This window comes from Polyergus mexicanus, unplaced genomic scaffold (genome assembly GCF_030449975.1).
Source record: "Polyergus mexicanus isolate NDT 795.1 unplaced genomic scaffold, iyPolMexi1.0 SCAF_12, whole genome shotgun sequence".
Taxonomy (NCBI): domain Eukaryota; kingdom Metazoa; phylum Arthropoda; class Insecta; order Hymenoptera; family Formicidae; genus Polyergus; species Polyergus mexicanus.
Window position 1 is genome coordinate 2,494,610 of NW_027223332.1, and position 12,210 is coordinate 2,506,819.

A 12,210-nucleotide genomic window follows, 5' to 3' on the forward strand; every position below is an offset into this window, starting at 1 on the left:
ACGCGCCGAGCATCGTCGTCGGTAGACAGGAGTGCCGAGAGACGAGTGCTTATTACGGAGAGCACCTTTGCGCCCGCATGAACGGGGGCCGTCGATCGGCGACGAATCCAAGATCGGATCGCCTTTTATTATTGCCGGACACTAGATTCGCACGCTCGTGTCCGGGTGACTTCTCGAGAAGGGTGACACGTTTCCGCGGCAACGCTTCGTTATGACAAATGGGTACAACTGAGCGAACGAACAAATGTATCCACCTTAAAGAGACTCTCTTGCTGTTATGAGGAAACGATCATCGGAAAATTGGAGGGAAAAAACAATACGTAGTTCGCGTAATAATAACTCGCGTAATCTCTAATACGCGAGTCGCGCGAGCTATTACGATTACCGAGCCGTGAATCAGCTGTTTGCATGCGCCGACTGAGGCGGATAGAGATCGCCGTAACAAGCGCGCGGCGACCACTTACGTTGTCAAGTGTAATTGTGAAATTCCCGATTACGCCGAATAATTCTCGCGAACCGAGATAGCGTTTATTAATCATCTTAGGCAAAACCAACGATTTCGTTTATATAGGAATATTATATGCAGCAACTAAAAATCACTTATCATTATATTGACATTTTTATGCTACTTTCGTTAAGATTTTTCACGCACAATCGTCAAATATTTTTAATACGAATCATTTCATTTTGTGTGCATATAATATTTCAATGTTACGATATGCAATCTTCTTCTCTCTCCAGATTTTATTTCGCTAAATATTTTGATCTATGTTATTATTTTTCTTTACATTTTGATTTATTTTTCACTTTATTCTTAATCTATTTCTATCTACTGTAACAGGCTTCTTGCCGTGGTTATATCTGGTAGAAGTACAGATTTCTTATCTTAATTAGATCTTGTAGCAACAGCATTATAGTCGTCTCGTCTTTTGCATTCATCTGTTGACTTACAAATTTTTTTTCTTTTTTGTAAATAATATCAGTAACCTTACTTATTACCTTAATGTATTTTCACTCAAGAAAGTTGTTATTAATAGTCGCACGTAATTTTTTACCTTTTGAATATTATTATATGGTTAATATATAGTGTAAGATAATTATTATATATAAAGTAAATAGAAGAAATATTTCTATATTATCAATTGATTTTATTTTATAATTTTATATTCTTATAATTTGATATTAATTTATTTGATATTTTGTTTTATAATACTATGATTTTTTATATTTTACGGCTATTATTTATTTTTCCAGCGGAATCTAATTCGCTAACCTCATTCGATTTTATCTGACAACATTGTGTGTATCTTGTTGCGACACCTCAACACGACACAATATCATTTAAACATCGCGATTGCATCGACGTGGAACGCATGGGCATCCATCGAATGAGATTTACCTGTTACCGGATGTACTCTACCTCTATTAACACAGGTTGCTGTTGGTCAGGCGTCGCGATTGTGTTGGTTTATCGTCAAGACGAATACCATTTAATTCTTATCGACGAAGAATTCAAATTTGACAGAAGATAGAACAGGCTCTCCGGCTATCGTTAATGAATAGTATACTGAATAATTTAGTTACAATTGAGAAATACTCGGCGACGTTGCTCAAATCTGTCAATCGTCGAACGTCAACGAGCAAACAATGCAACGCAAAAATACGCTACTTTTTTGACTATATTGAAAAAAAATTGCAAACTGTAGCAATAGAACGAAGAAGAGATAAACTAAAGTTAAAAGAGGTAAGATAATTTTAAATGTAAGAAGAGATAAACTAAAATAAATTATTGTGATTGTTGATATAAATCAATTTATAATATATAACATCATAATATCGTAACGTGATTCTGTGCTGCGTGTGTAACGGGCGACGGGAAGTAAGCGTGCGAACGCAGAGAAGTGAAAAAATATGAACGCGTGAAAAAGGAATTGCGTGATGGTGCGTAGAACAAGCCTGTAGAATATACCGCGGCAGAAACGGCGGCATCCGCGAATGACAAGTGTCAACGACTGTTGGGTGTAGGTCAGGAGAGAGAGACTCCGTTGATCAAACAACGTAGATGTCTTTTCCATTAGTTGAGATTTACTTTCCCATTTAGCGACAGTCCGTCACGTATGAAAGTCGTCGGAGGTGGGCACAGTTGTGCCCTCGGGCCGTGGTACAAGCATCTAGGTCACCGCTATTGTCCCATATATTCTTGATCTTTTCTGACATTTTGTTAAAAAAAAAAAAAAATAAATAAAATAAAATAAAATAAAATAAATAAAAATAAAATAAAATAAAAGTCGGAGGAAACGCAGATGACGCGCGTCACGAACGGACGAGTTCGACAAAGGAGAAACGATAGGAATAAAAAGGAGCAAGGAACATTACGGAGGTAGGAGTCGATTGTCTCTGTTTCGGAACGCGGCATCGCTTCGCTGGCCTATACAAATGCGCGTTATGCAAGGGATCGCGGCGAGGAAATAAAAGCGACGAGGTGTGAAAATGAGACCGCGGAGCCACGGTCCGTTTTCTGGACGATCGGCCAAAGAAGGCGAAAGGAGCCGGCTCGGCGGAACGGGCGCGAGAAAGAGAGACAGAAAACAGAGGGGGAAAAAAAGCAAGCGCAAGAGTTTTCCGCTCGTTGAACGTAACACGCGCCGCTTTGCCACGATCCAGCGATTCGCGTGCGCGCGCGCGGGCGGGCTGCACTGCAAAGCGGCGCATTATGCAACGCGCCTCTTCTCTTACTCAATCGCGCGCTCGATCGGTGTAGGCGCACGATAAAGATTGCATCGCCGACTTGTCAAACGTACGTGTATCTTCGACCGATCCACTTTCCGTTTCCGTCGCGTAGGAAGTGATTCGTTAGAGAAACGTCACATTAATTTATGGTATTGCAACAAACTTACAATATATTAGTCAGCTTCTTATAATTTCAGTTAACTAATATTCCCTCAGTTTCTAACATCTTCTAATGACATATATATTTATAATATATTCAGCGAATATTTATGACATAAAAATGACAATATAGGATCTGAGGAGAAGCGTGGAAATAATGAGACTAAATGAATTGTTTAGAGTAAAGTATAATGGTTGAATAAATAATTTTTGTTACGGATCTCTGCTTCGCTCATTATTTTCGGGCACTGTCTGCATATTATTATTACACAAAAATAGTGCATTATCTAGAGGATAGAAATCACTTTCAAATTATTGTATAATTTCTCGTGTATAGATTTGAGTCATAAAATTTTAGAAACGTTTGATATTTAACAAGTTTCTATGGCGAAAACAATAAAGAGTCGATGGCAATTACATTTTACCAGACTTTTCGTTTTGGATCAATATTATAAATAATATATAATTATTAAATATGATAAAGGATTGATATCTCTTTCCGAGAGAAGAGATGTTTGTTTAAATACGCAATATCTAAGAAATTAAAATTTTTCTTCGCTTTAATCTCTGAGATAATATGTGTGTTAGCATTTTTGAAATATACACAATTCATGCGCACGTTAATGCAACCAGAGATCAGTTACAGTACAACTATTGTTTTCTCTTTCAGATGAACCAGCAATGCAAGGTATGCGGCGAACCAGCGGCTGGCTTCCACTTTGGCGCGTTCACCTGCGAGGGTTGCAAGGTAAATCTTGCAGTTTAATATCGAAGCTTTTTCGTCTCTATCTTTCAACTTTTGAACATTATTACGTTGAAAATTACCAATAAAAAAATCATCGATTGATATAAGTGTCCTCTCTCTGCCTTCGCTTAAATTTAATAACTCGCAATATTGGTATATTATTATTATTATTATTATTATTATTATATCTTGCGCTATGATTTTCGCAATAAATGATTATTTGGTCTAAAAAGCTAGGGCGTTCTAAATATAGGTACTGCATAATTGTTATCATTCGTATTTTTCCTATATCATTGAAATGTAACTATAAACGGAAACATATAAATTACATAAAACAGGAAGAGTGACATAAAGCCGAGAGTCCAAACTTCTTCGCATAACGTGATCGGGATACACCGTCACCACAAGCGGGGACACGCGTCGAGACAACGAGCATAAAGGAAATCGATCTCGTGGTCAAAAAAGCGCGTCTGTGACCGAGAGAGAAGAGAACCTCGCTCCTGATCAATCGGTCTAATAACGATGATGTTTTCCTTGGTGGCTCGCTCGCACTTTTTCTCGGTCGACGCGACGACACGCTGCGCCGAGCGGGGCGACGCTCTTTCCCGTGATTTCGCAAAGGCCCAGAGCGGCAGGTCGGCAAGCGAGCGGTCGCTTTCACGAAGTAGCTCCGTAGCCGAGGTTAAACGTTCGGTCAGGCATGCGTATCAACCTAGCTCGAGGGGATCCAAAAACGGCAACGAGCATACGCGAGGGATTCGATTAATAAAAAGCGACGAACGCCAGGCCGATCTCCGCGCGGCGTCAGCGTCGAAACGCTCGTTCGAGAAGCGTGAAGCGAGAAAAACGGGAGCCGCGGCGGGGGAGGGTCGCGGAATTGCGGAGAGAAGGGAGAACTGACATGCTACGATGGGCCTGAAAACGAAAATAACGAAACGAAACAATGTCGTGCTGACGTAACCGTGAACTAGGGCGGAAACAATTGTGGCGAACAAGTGCGAAGCACCGGAAGCGGCGTCTCGAGGCGGCACGGTGATCGGAACGAGAAAGGGGGGGAGGGCCTCACACGTGCGTCCGCCGCGGTTCCCTCTTCTATTTTTTTTTTCTCGTTGAAAAATCTCTTAACGATTGTGATTAAACTCTTTCGCGCGTAGAATTAGAGAGGCCGTAGCAAAGTGTCCCGAAAAGGCGTGCCGAACATAAGAATAGAATTAAATGGAAATTAAAATAAAAAGAAGTTTATTTCAAAAAATAATAAATTTTTGCTCATTAGCCGTTGTTCTTTAAGCGTATTCAATATTTGACGATGATTAAAAAGAATTGCGAGATAATGGGCAACTATACAAATTTCCAAAATGCATTAATTTCTTTCTCGCGAATATACTAAGACAAACTTGCCGAAGACTCAATAATGATCGTCCAAAGCTGGTGCTACGAAACAAGCGTGTCGTGGCTTTCAAGTAGGGCCGTTTGCATAACTTTAGCGTGCACAACGAATGAAGGGGGCGTGCGGCCGGGAGGAGGGGGCACGTAATAACGGTAGCATTTTCTCAATTGTGTCATCGCTTCTGAAGCGTCTCGCGTTCCTTTTCTTACTCGCGTAAGCGACGTCGGCAAGAAGGTGGAGGACAAACGGCGACGTCGACGGCGAAAATAAGTGGAACGCGATGCCGGCCCATAGGTCTCGGCAATGCGCGCATCGAGACCACCAGGCCGCAGGAAGAGCTCGTTTCCAGGACAAACGAACCAGAAACGATTAATAATATAGCGTGCGTACGGTCAGAAAAAAGCGAAAGTGGACAACGCGGTCGCGCGGGCGTCCCTTTAAATGCTCGACGATTCGCGATGTGACAGTCCGTTGTGCGCCGAGCGACATATTAATCGCGACGATTGAGAAATTCTAGATGTCAATTCAACCGAAACTGTTGTCTCGCAACGATCCGATTGTAAAAGAAGCAACATTTCGCAATATACGTTTGAAAACTATTGTAAAACGATTATTTAAGAATTCTATCAAGATAATTGATATATACTAACTCCATGAAACCCTATATATATACGACAAAGATTGTGGCAAATTATTTTGAAATTTATTTTAAATTAATGAAAATAAAATTAGGTCCATTTATATATCTCGATCGAAATATGTATGATATTATGTAAAACGGTAAGATAATTTTATACGTATTTTCTCCTGCTGAAAAAAAAGAGGGAAGGAGAAAGAAGCATATAGACACATTGCTGCTCGCGACGCGAAAGCAACGAGCACGGTGTCGGAATCACGTGGAATTGCACCATTTGGGCAATTAGCACGAGAACAACAGGCCGCACGCGCCTCCGACCGTCGACCTCACCGCATCTCCCCCTCCCCGGCAATCGCACGCCATGAATGAGACAACGAGAGCGTACGGTTACACGCTAACAACTCCGACGTTACGTACCTGTTACAAGTGTTACAATGCCGTTGCAGTATCGTGCTTGTTGATTTCCAAGCCTTTCGTCTCTCGTCACCGTCTTCGTTGAAACGTGGCTCACATGATGATTCCGCGATACCGATTCGACAACGAGTCGTTAGTAACCGATGATTGTCTTTGAGTAACAGGGTAAATGTACCTGTAAAAGAATACAATAACAAAAATTGAAACAAATATATTTTTAATAAAAATTACGCGGGTTAATATTATATAATTTAGCTGATTTTAATATAATCGTCTTAATAAAAGAGATATCTCGTTATTCCTTTTATCCCCAAGAAATTGCCAATATGTGTGGGTATATCTCAAGCTTTTTTTATATTATAACAACTATAATTAAAATTTGATATCTTACAAATAGAAAATTAAATTAAATTGAATTAAATTAAATTCTTAAACTTTTCGTATAACATATTCTTTTCTAGAAAATGATTTCATCGTATGTTCCGCAGCGTATACTGTATCTATTACATTAATGCTAATTAATTAAATTAATTATTCTTGTTGCAGTCATTTTTTGGACGCTCATACAATAACCTAAACAGCATCGCCGAATGCAAGAATGGGGGCGAGTGCGTGATAAACAAGAAAAATCGTACCGCGTGCAAAGCCTGCCGTTTAAGAAAATGTCTCCACGTCGGCATGTCCAAGTCTGGTTCACGATACGGCCGCAGATCAAACTGGTTCAAAATCCATTGTCTTTTACAGCAGCAACAGCAACAGCAAATAGAACAACAACAGCAACAACAGCAGCAACATCATTACACGCCGGCTATTCTCGGTCGGCAACAACTACCGCATCAGCTCTCGCAACAGCCAACGAGCTCTCCTATTCACGGTAGCCAACGCAAGGACGAAACCATGATGCTCAGTCTAGACGAATACAAGAATTCGAACTCGCCCAGCATCAGCTCGCCTGAATCTCACAATAGCGATAGCTCCGTCGAGGTCTCCGAGAAGAGAGCGGTCTTCATCGGACATCCCAGTTTACGACCGATGCATCCGCCATTGCAGTTGCAGCAGCCTGTGGCTGATCTGTCCGTCTTGAGCAAGGAGATGATGGGTCTACCGTTGGGCTTCCCACTCGGCAATATGTCGTTGCTGCCATCGGCTTTCCTCCAGCCGCCTGGTCTTACCATGTTTTCACCCTACGCTCACATCTACGCGACGCATCACGGCGCGTCCCACCCTTTCATGACGAACCATCCGTCTAGCATGTTGCGGCGCTCGCCGGTGACGACGAATGATGAGAACGACAGTCCTACGACATCCACTGTGACATCGTCGACGACAGCGACGATCGGATCAAGAGTGTCGACATCGTCCGTCAACGACAATGACTTTTGCGAGAGGAACAACAATAACGATCGATTCTGCCTGGACACGGTCTTGAAGAGCGAACGGACGTTGTCGGAGAGATCGCCGACTCCGAAGGAAACGCGAACTTCCGAGGATGAATCATTCGAGTGCAGCTCGGAACGAGAAGACGCTTGTCAGCCGCCGCAGGATAATCCGATAGATCTTTCCATGAAAACCATCGCGATACCTGTTAACAATCATTTGCAAGATGATGAAACAGAAAGCGCCAGTGATACAGAAAGTTCGTCCGCGAAGAAACCGATAGATTTAACGACGAGATCCTAAAGTCTAGAAGAAACCTTAACTTAGAAAGAACGAAAGAGATTGAAACATCGAAAAATTAAGACATTCATTTTATATTTTTATTTCGCTATTATAGGAAGATCCATAGGGAAATAACATATCGGAGTATTTCCGTTGCGATAGAGAAATGAAAAAAATATCTGCCCAATTCGAAATTTTGTTCCTATTTTCAACATCTTCACATTTATTCCAAAAAATTTCGATAGGTTTAATTTATACAGAAGTTGAGCTCCTACTATGTATCTCAAATAAAAAATTAATAGGTTAAATAATTTAAAAAAAAAAAAAAAAAAAATCTAACTGTTTAAAATATCAAAATGTTGGATTGAAAATTGAGATAGAAAGTAGAAGGAAACTTTTGACTCATGTGCGGGAAAAGTTTTACACAATTCGTGATAGCAACTTTATTGTGAAACTTTTTCCTCGGATATTTTTTTATATCTTCAAAAGCAACGGAAATATATTCCAGTGTTTCTGGTAAATCACTCTTTATATAAGATCTATGTTTCCATGAGTAATTTTCTTATCTTATGATTGTTTTATCGTTTATGACACAAAATCTAATTGCCACATGAGCAATTCTCCATAAAACTAAATTTGAAAGTATAGAGCGTTGATGACACAAAGAATCTGCGGAAAAAATCGACAGATTTAATATCATTACCTATAGAAACTAGATTAAGAAGGAAATAAAAGAAAGCAAAGATATTTATTTTATATTTTTGTGTCTCGTTGTTCGTTATAAGACCCCCTGTACACGTGAGTGATTTTTTCGCCGCGTTGTTTTATCTCTCGTGTACAAGAAGTCTAACAGCCATTGATAATCCTTTAAGAGAAAAATCCGAGTAGTTTGAGTATTATATATAATAAATTAGATATATAAAGCTTGTGTGATATTTAAACAAGTACATTAAAAAATGATATATTATATATCTTTTATTTTATTTTATTTTATTAATTATTTTATTTAATTGACGTAGTCCAACGACAAAAATATTTTAATGCAATTGATAGACGCAAGGAAAATGACCTGATCTAAGCTGGTTGATCATATAACGAAAATATATATAAATATATCTATTATGATCTAAAAGAATGTTTATATTATCGAATAAATTCAGAATTATTTTTATATTTGAAAGAATATGAGATAAGGCATACATACATACATACACATATATGTATATATATCAATATATACTGTAAATGTCTCTATCATTTTTTACATACATGTATATATACATATATTTATGTCGCATTTTTTGGAAGAAGGCTGAATTTATACAAAAAATATCTGCGACATATAAATTAAATAAATATTAATATACATTAAATATCATGTTCACTCTTAATATACCAATATATAATATTAATAATAATATATGTATATATAGAAATATATATAAATATGTATATTAGTTTAAGATAGTATTATGCGTACGATAGTATTGTGCATAAAATAGATATTAAATCTTATTGTATTTATATATAGGTATTATTACATATACAAATTAGATATATCATATTTCTCTTAAAGGTACAAATGTAAAATATGTTTTAACCATAAGCGCATCGATAGCGACGTCAGTGATTAGCGTTAGACATAATGGCCATAATATTGTCACGGTTATTTGCGATATCAGTTAAAAAGATAAACTTGTCGATCTGATTAGAAAAGTGACATTTAGTAGGATTTAATCCGAATGTTTGCATTATGAGAAGTTATACAAAGAAGTTATCCATCGCGATTGAGCAATAATACTTTCAAGTACATATATTTCTAAGACACAAATGTAGATAAACAACCTTTTGTTGATAAATCAACAAATTCGAAGTGCTGCAAAATATTATAAAATATATATTTTTTTTTTAATTTTTATAATTTTCTAAAATGTATATACATTTTAGAAAATTATAATAAAATTAAAAATATATATGTATCAATATAAAGTATACAGATGTAAAATATATCAAGAATTAATATTTCTCTCCCTTTTCTTATAATTTTAAAATAATATTTTGCACATTTTATATTTTTTATTCAATATTATATTATTCTCGAGATAAACATTCTTTAATTTTTGACGTATAACAAAAAATAATTTGAATAGATCTTTTCCGTATTTATATTTTATAAAAATAAAATCTCGAGATATAAAATTACAACAATATGCAAAAAATCTTAAACGATCTTTTTAGTGCGCGTAAGAATCTGTGAAAAGAAAATAATTTCTTAATTTTTCATCTTAGAATTGAAAAACTGCTCATAATGCAAACACTTGCCAGTGAACTGCATAAAAAAGCAGCGCACGTCTGAGATACGTATATGCTGGTACTATATGAATGACAAGTTTCGTTTCGCATCCCTTAAAATTACTTTCTCGAAACTCATCGAACTCCCGTGATCCCTTTCTTCGCGCACCCTTACTCGTGAACGAGCTTAAGTAAATGCGAGGCACGCGCGCTCCATTCGCGCAAGCAAACCTTGTGGAGAAAAAATTACGACGGCTGACATCTCAATTCCGACACGAGCGAGCCGTCGATCGATGGTCGCTTACGCAACAGCCAATCGACTTTAACGAGATTCCGCCGTTTTAATTAACGATCGCACGCGTTCCGCTCGCTCCTTCATTCGCGGTAATCACGCGAGACGAAGACGAACGACGGAGGATGGGAAACGTCGCCCGATAAATACGCCGTATAGTGCATACGTTCGCGCGCGCACATATTCACGTGTACACACACATGTACATCGGCCGTTTTATCTTACAAATGCTTACCGATGTCGTTTCCGCCACCGTGGCCTTCTCGTCTCCTCTATAATAATGTATCTGGAAGCAAAGAAAGAACGTTCGCGAGAAGAAAACCTCGGAGATATCGACATTTTCATTTATATATATTTTTTTTAACATGACGGTTCTGTCACGCAGCACGTTACGATTTTTTTTTAAATAAGATTTTTTTTTTTTTTTTTTTTTTTTTAAATATAATTTTTGCCTGTAATCGGTATTAAAATATTTTCATGTAAATATATAAAACGTGTAGAAAAATTTTTGTAACAGTCTTAGCTTTTTAAACTTTAATTTTACCTTTTAATTTTTGAACTTTAGATATGCACAGTATATATTGTTATATTCATTTTATTATTATTATTATCAACGTCCGTACGAGAATTTTGTCTCTCTGAATAAATTCGGAAGGATTCATCGTAAACGTTGAGAATTTCGAGTAGATATTCTCTCTTGCGCGTCTAAATTTTCATACAAGTGTCACGGACAATACTTTCGCCGTCCTTTTTTTCCGGTAGCGTAACTGTCGAACACAACTTCGCTTTTAAGGCGAAATCACGGCGCGATTTGTAGACTGGTAGTGCCTTTCTGATATTTAAGACAGACTATGTGGAGGACATATAAATAGTTCCGCGATCCGGTAGACGAAGAAATCGTCTACCGAATCGTGTATCTTGGCTATATGTCCGATATGGCGATCGATGCTTTGATATTTTCATCGGGGAAAATAGATGAGAGAACCTGGTGACGATTGTATGATAAAAATTCGGTAGTTATCTAACATTAAAAATCAAAGTTTTCTTATATTTTACATAAACTAGACATTGAGGATGTAAATGTAAATATATATTAAAGTTCTCGTCCTTCAATTGTTTCTAGCTAGTCGTTAGCTTAATAAAAACAGATCTGATATTAATATATCTTATATTATGATAATCACGCGGTTGCCACCCTCCCCAATTTGCTTGAAGTCTTCATGAATAAGATTTCTTGCTTAAATAGAAATTTCCGGACTATATGAAGCGAATCATTATTTCCCTCTTATTTTTTTAGAAAAGATAATTTAAGAGTATTATTAAGTGTAATAAGAACATTTAAAGAATTTTATGTTGTACTTATTGTTGTTGTTCATATATATATATATATATTTTATCTTGTAAATAATGTGATCCTTAATCATGTATATATATATATATATATATATATAAATTTCTTTGAGAAAATAAAACAGTCATATGATTTAAAAAAATTTGGAATACGATGTTTCTTTTTTTCTTTTTGAGGAGAAAATAATAATCTTCCTAATCATTGGGCAAAGATTGATATTGAGGTGGCAACCGTGATAATGAAAGCTGGAATTATCGCGGATGACAAGAAATTAAATTGTGCCGTACTACAATTGATCCCAAGTTCTTTTACACGACGCTTCTGAATAAATACTCTAGAATTATGTATTGCAATTCTGAATGTTTATAAAAAAAATCGTGTACATATGCATATAAAATTTATACATATATAACGAAGACGTATATATTATCAATTTATTCTCTCACGTACGTTTGTTCGTAGCGCAATCCAAGATTCGTCTCGTATTTGATGTGTATAATTGTTACATAAAATTTTAATGAATTACTTATTGTTGATCATCGTT

At 37.0% G+C, this 12,210-nt stretch overlaps 1 protein-coding gene across 3 annotated transcripts in view; it reads left to right on the forward strand.

Moving 5' to 3' along the window:
* Window positions 1–9,135, forward strand: part of LOC138938238 (knirps-related protein) — a 124,011-nt gene extending 114,876 nt beyond the window's left edge. For 2 of the 3 annotated variants that reach the window (XM_070305075.1, XM_070305074.1), the window contains exons 2-3: window positions 3,560–3,637; window positions 6,619–9,135. In XM_070305075.1, coding sequence (XP_070161176.1) covers window positions 3,560–3,637; window positions 6,619–7,752 — 1,212 coding nt within the window. In that variant the 3' untranslated portion in view covers window positions 7,753–9,135. Of the gene's footprint in view, window positions 1–1,306; window positions 1,745–3,559; window positions 3,638–6,618 lie in introns of those variants that run through there. The other variant, XM_070305073.1, reaches the window with a different exon arrangement.
* The last annotated feature ends 3,075 nt before the right edge of the window (window positions 9,136–12,210 follow it).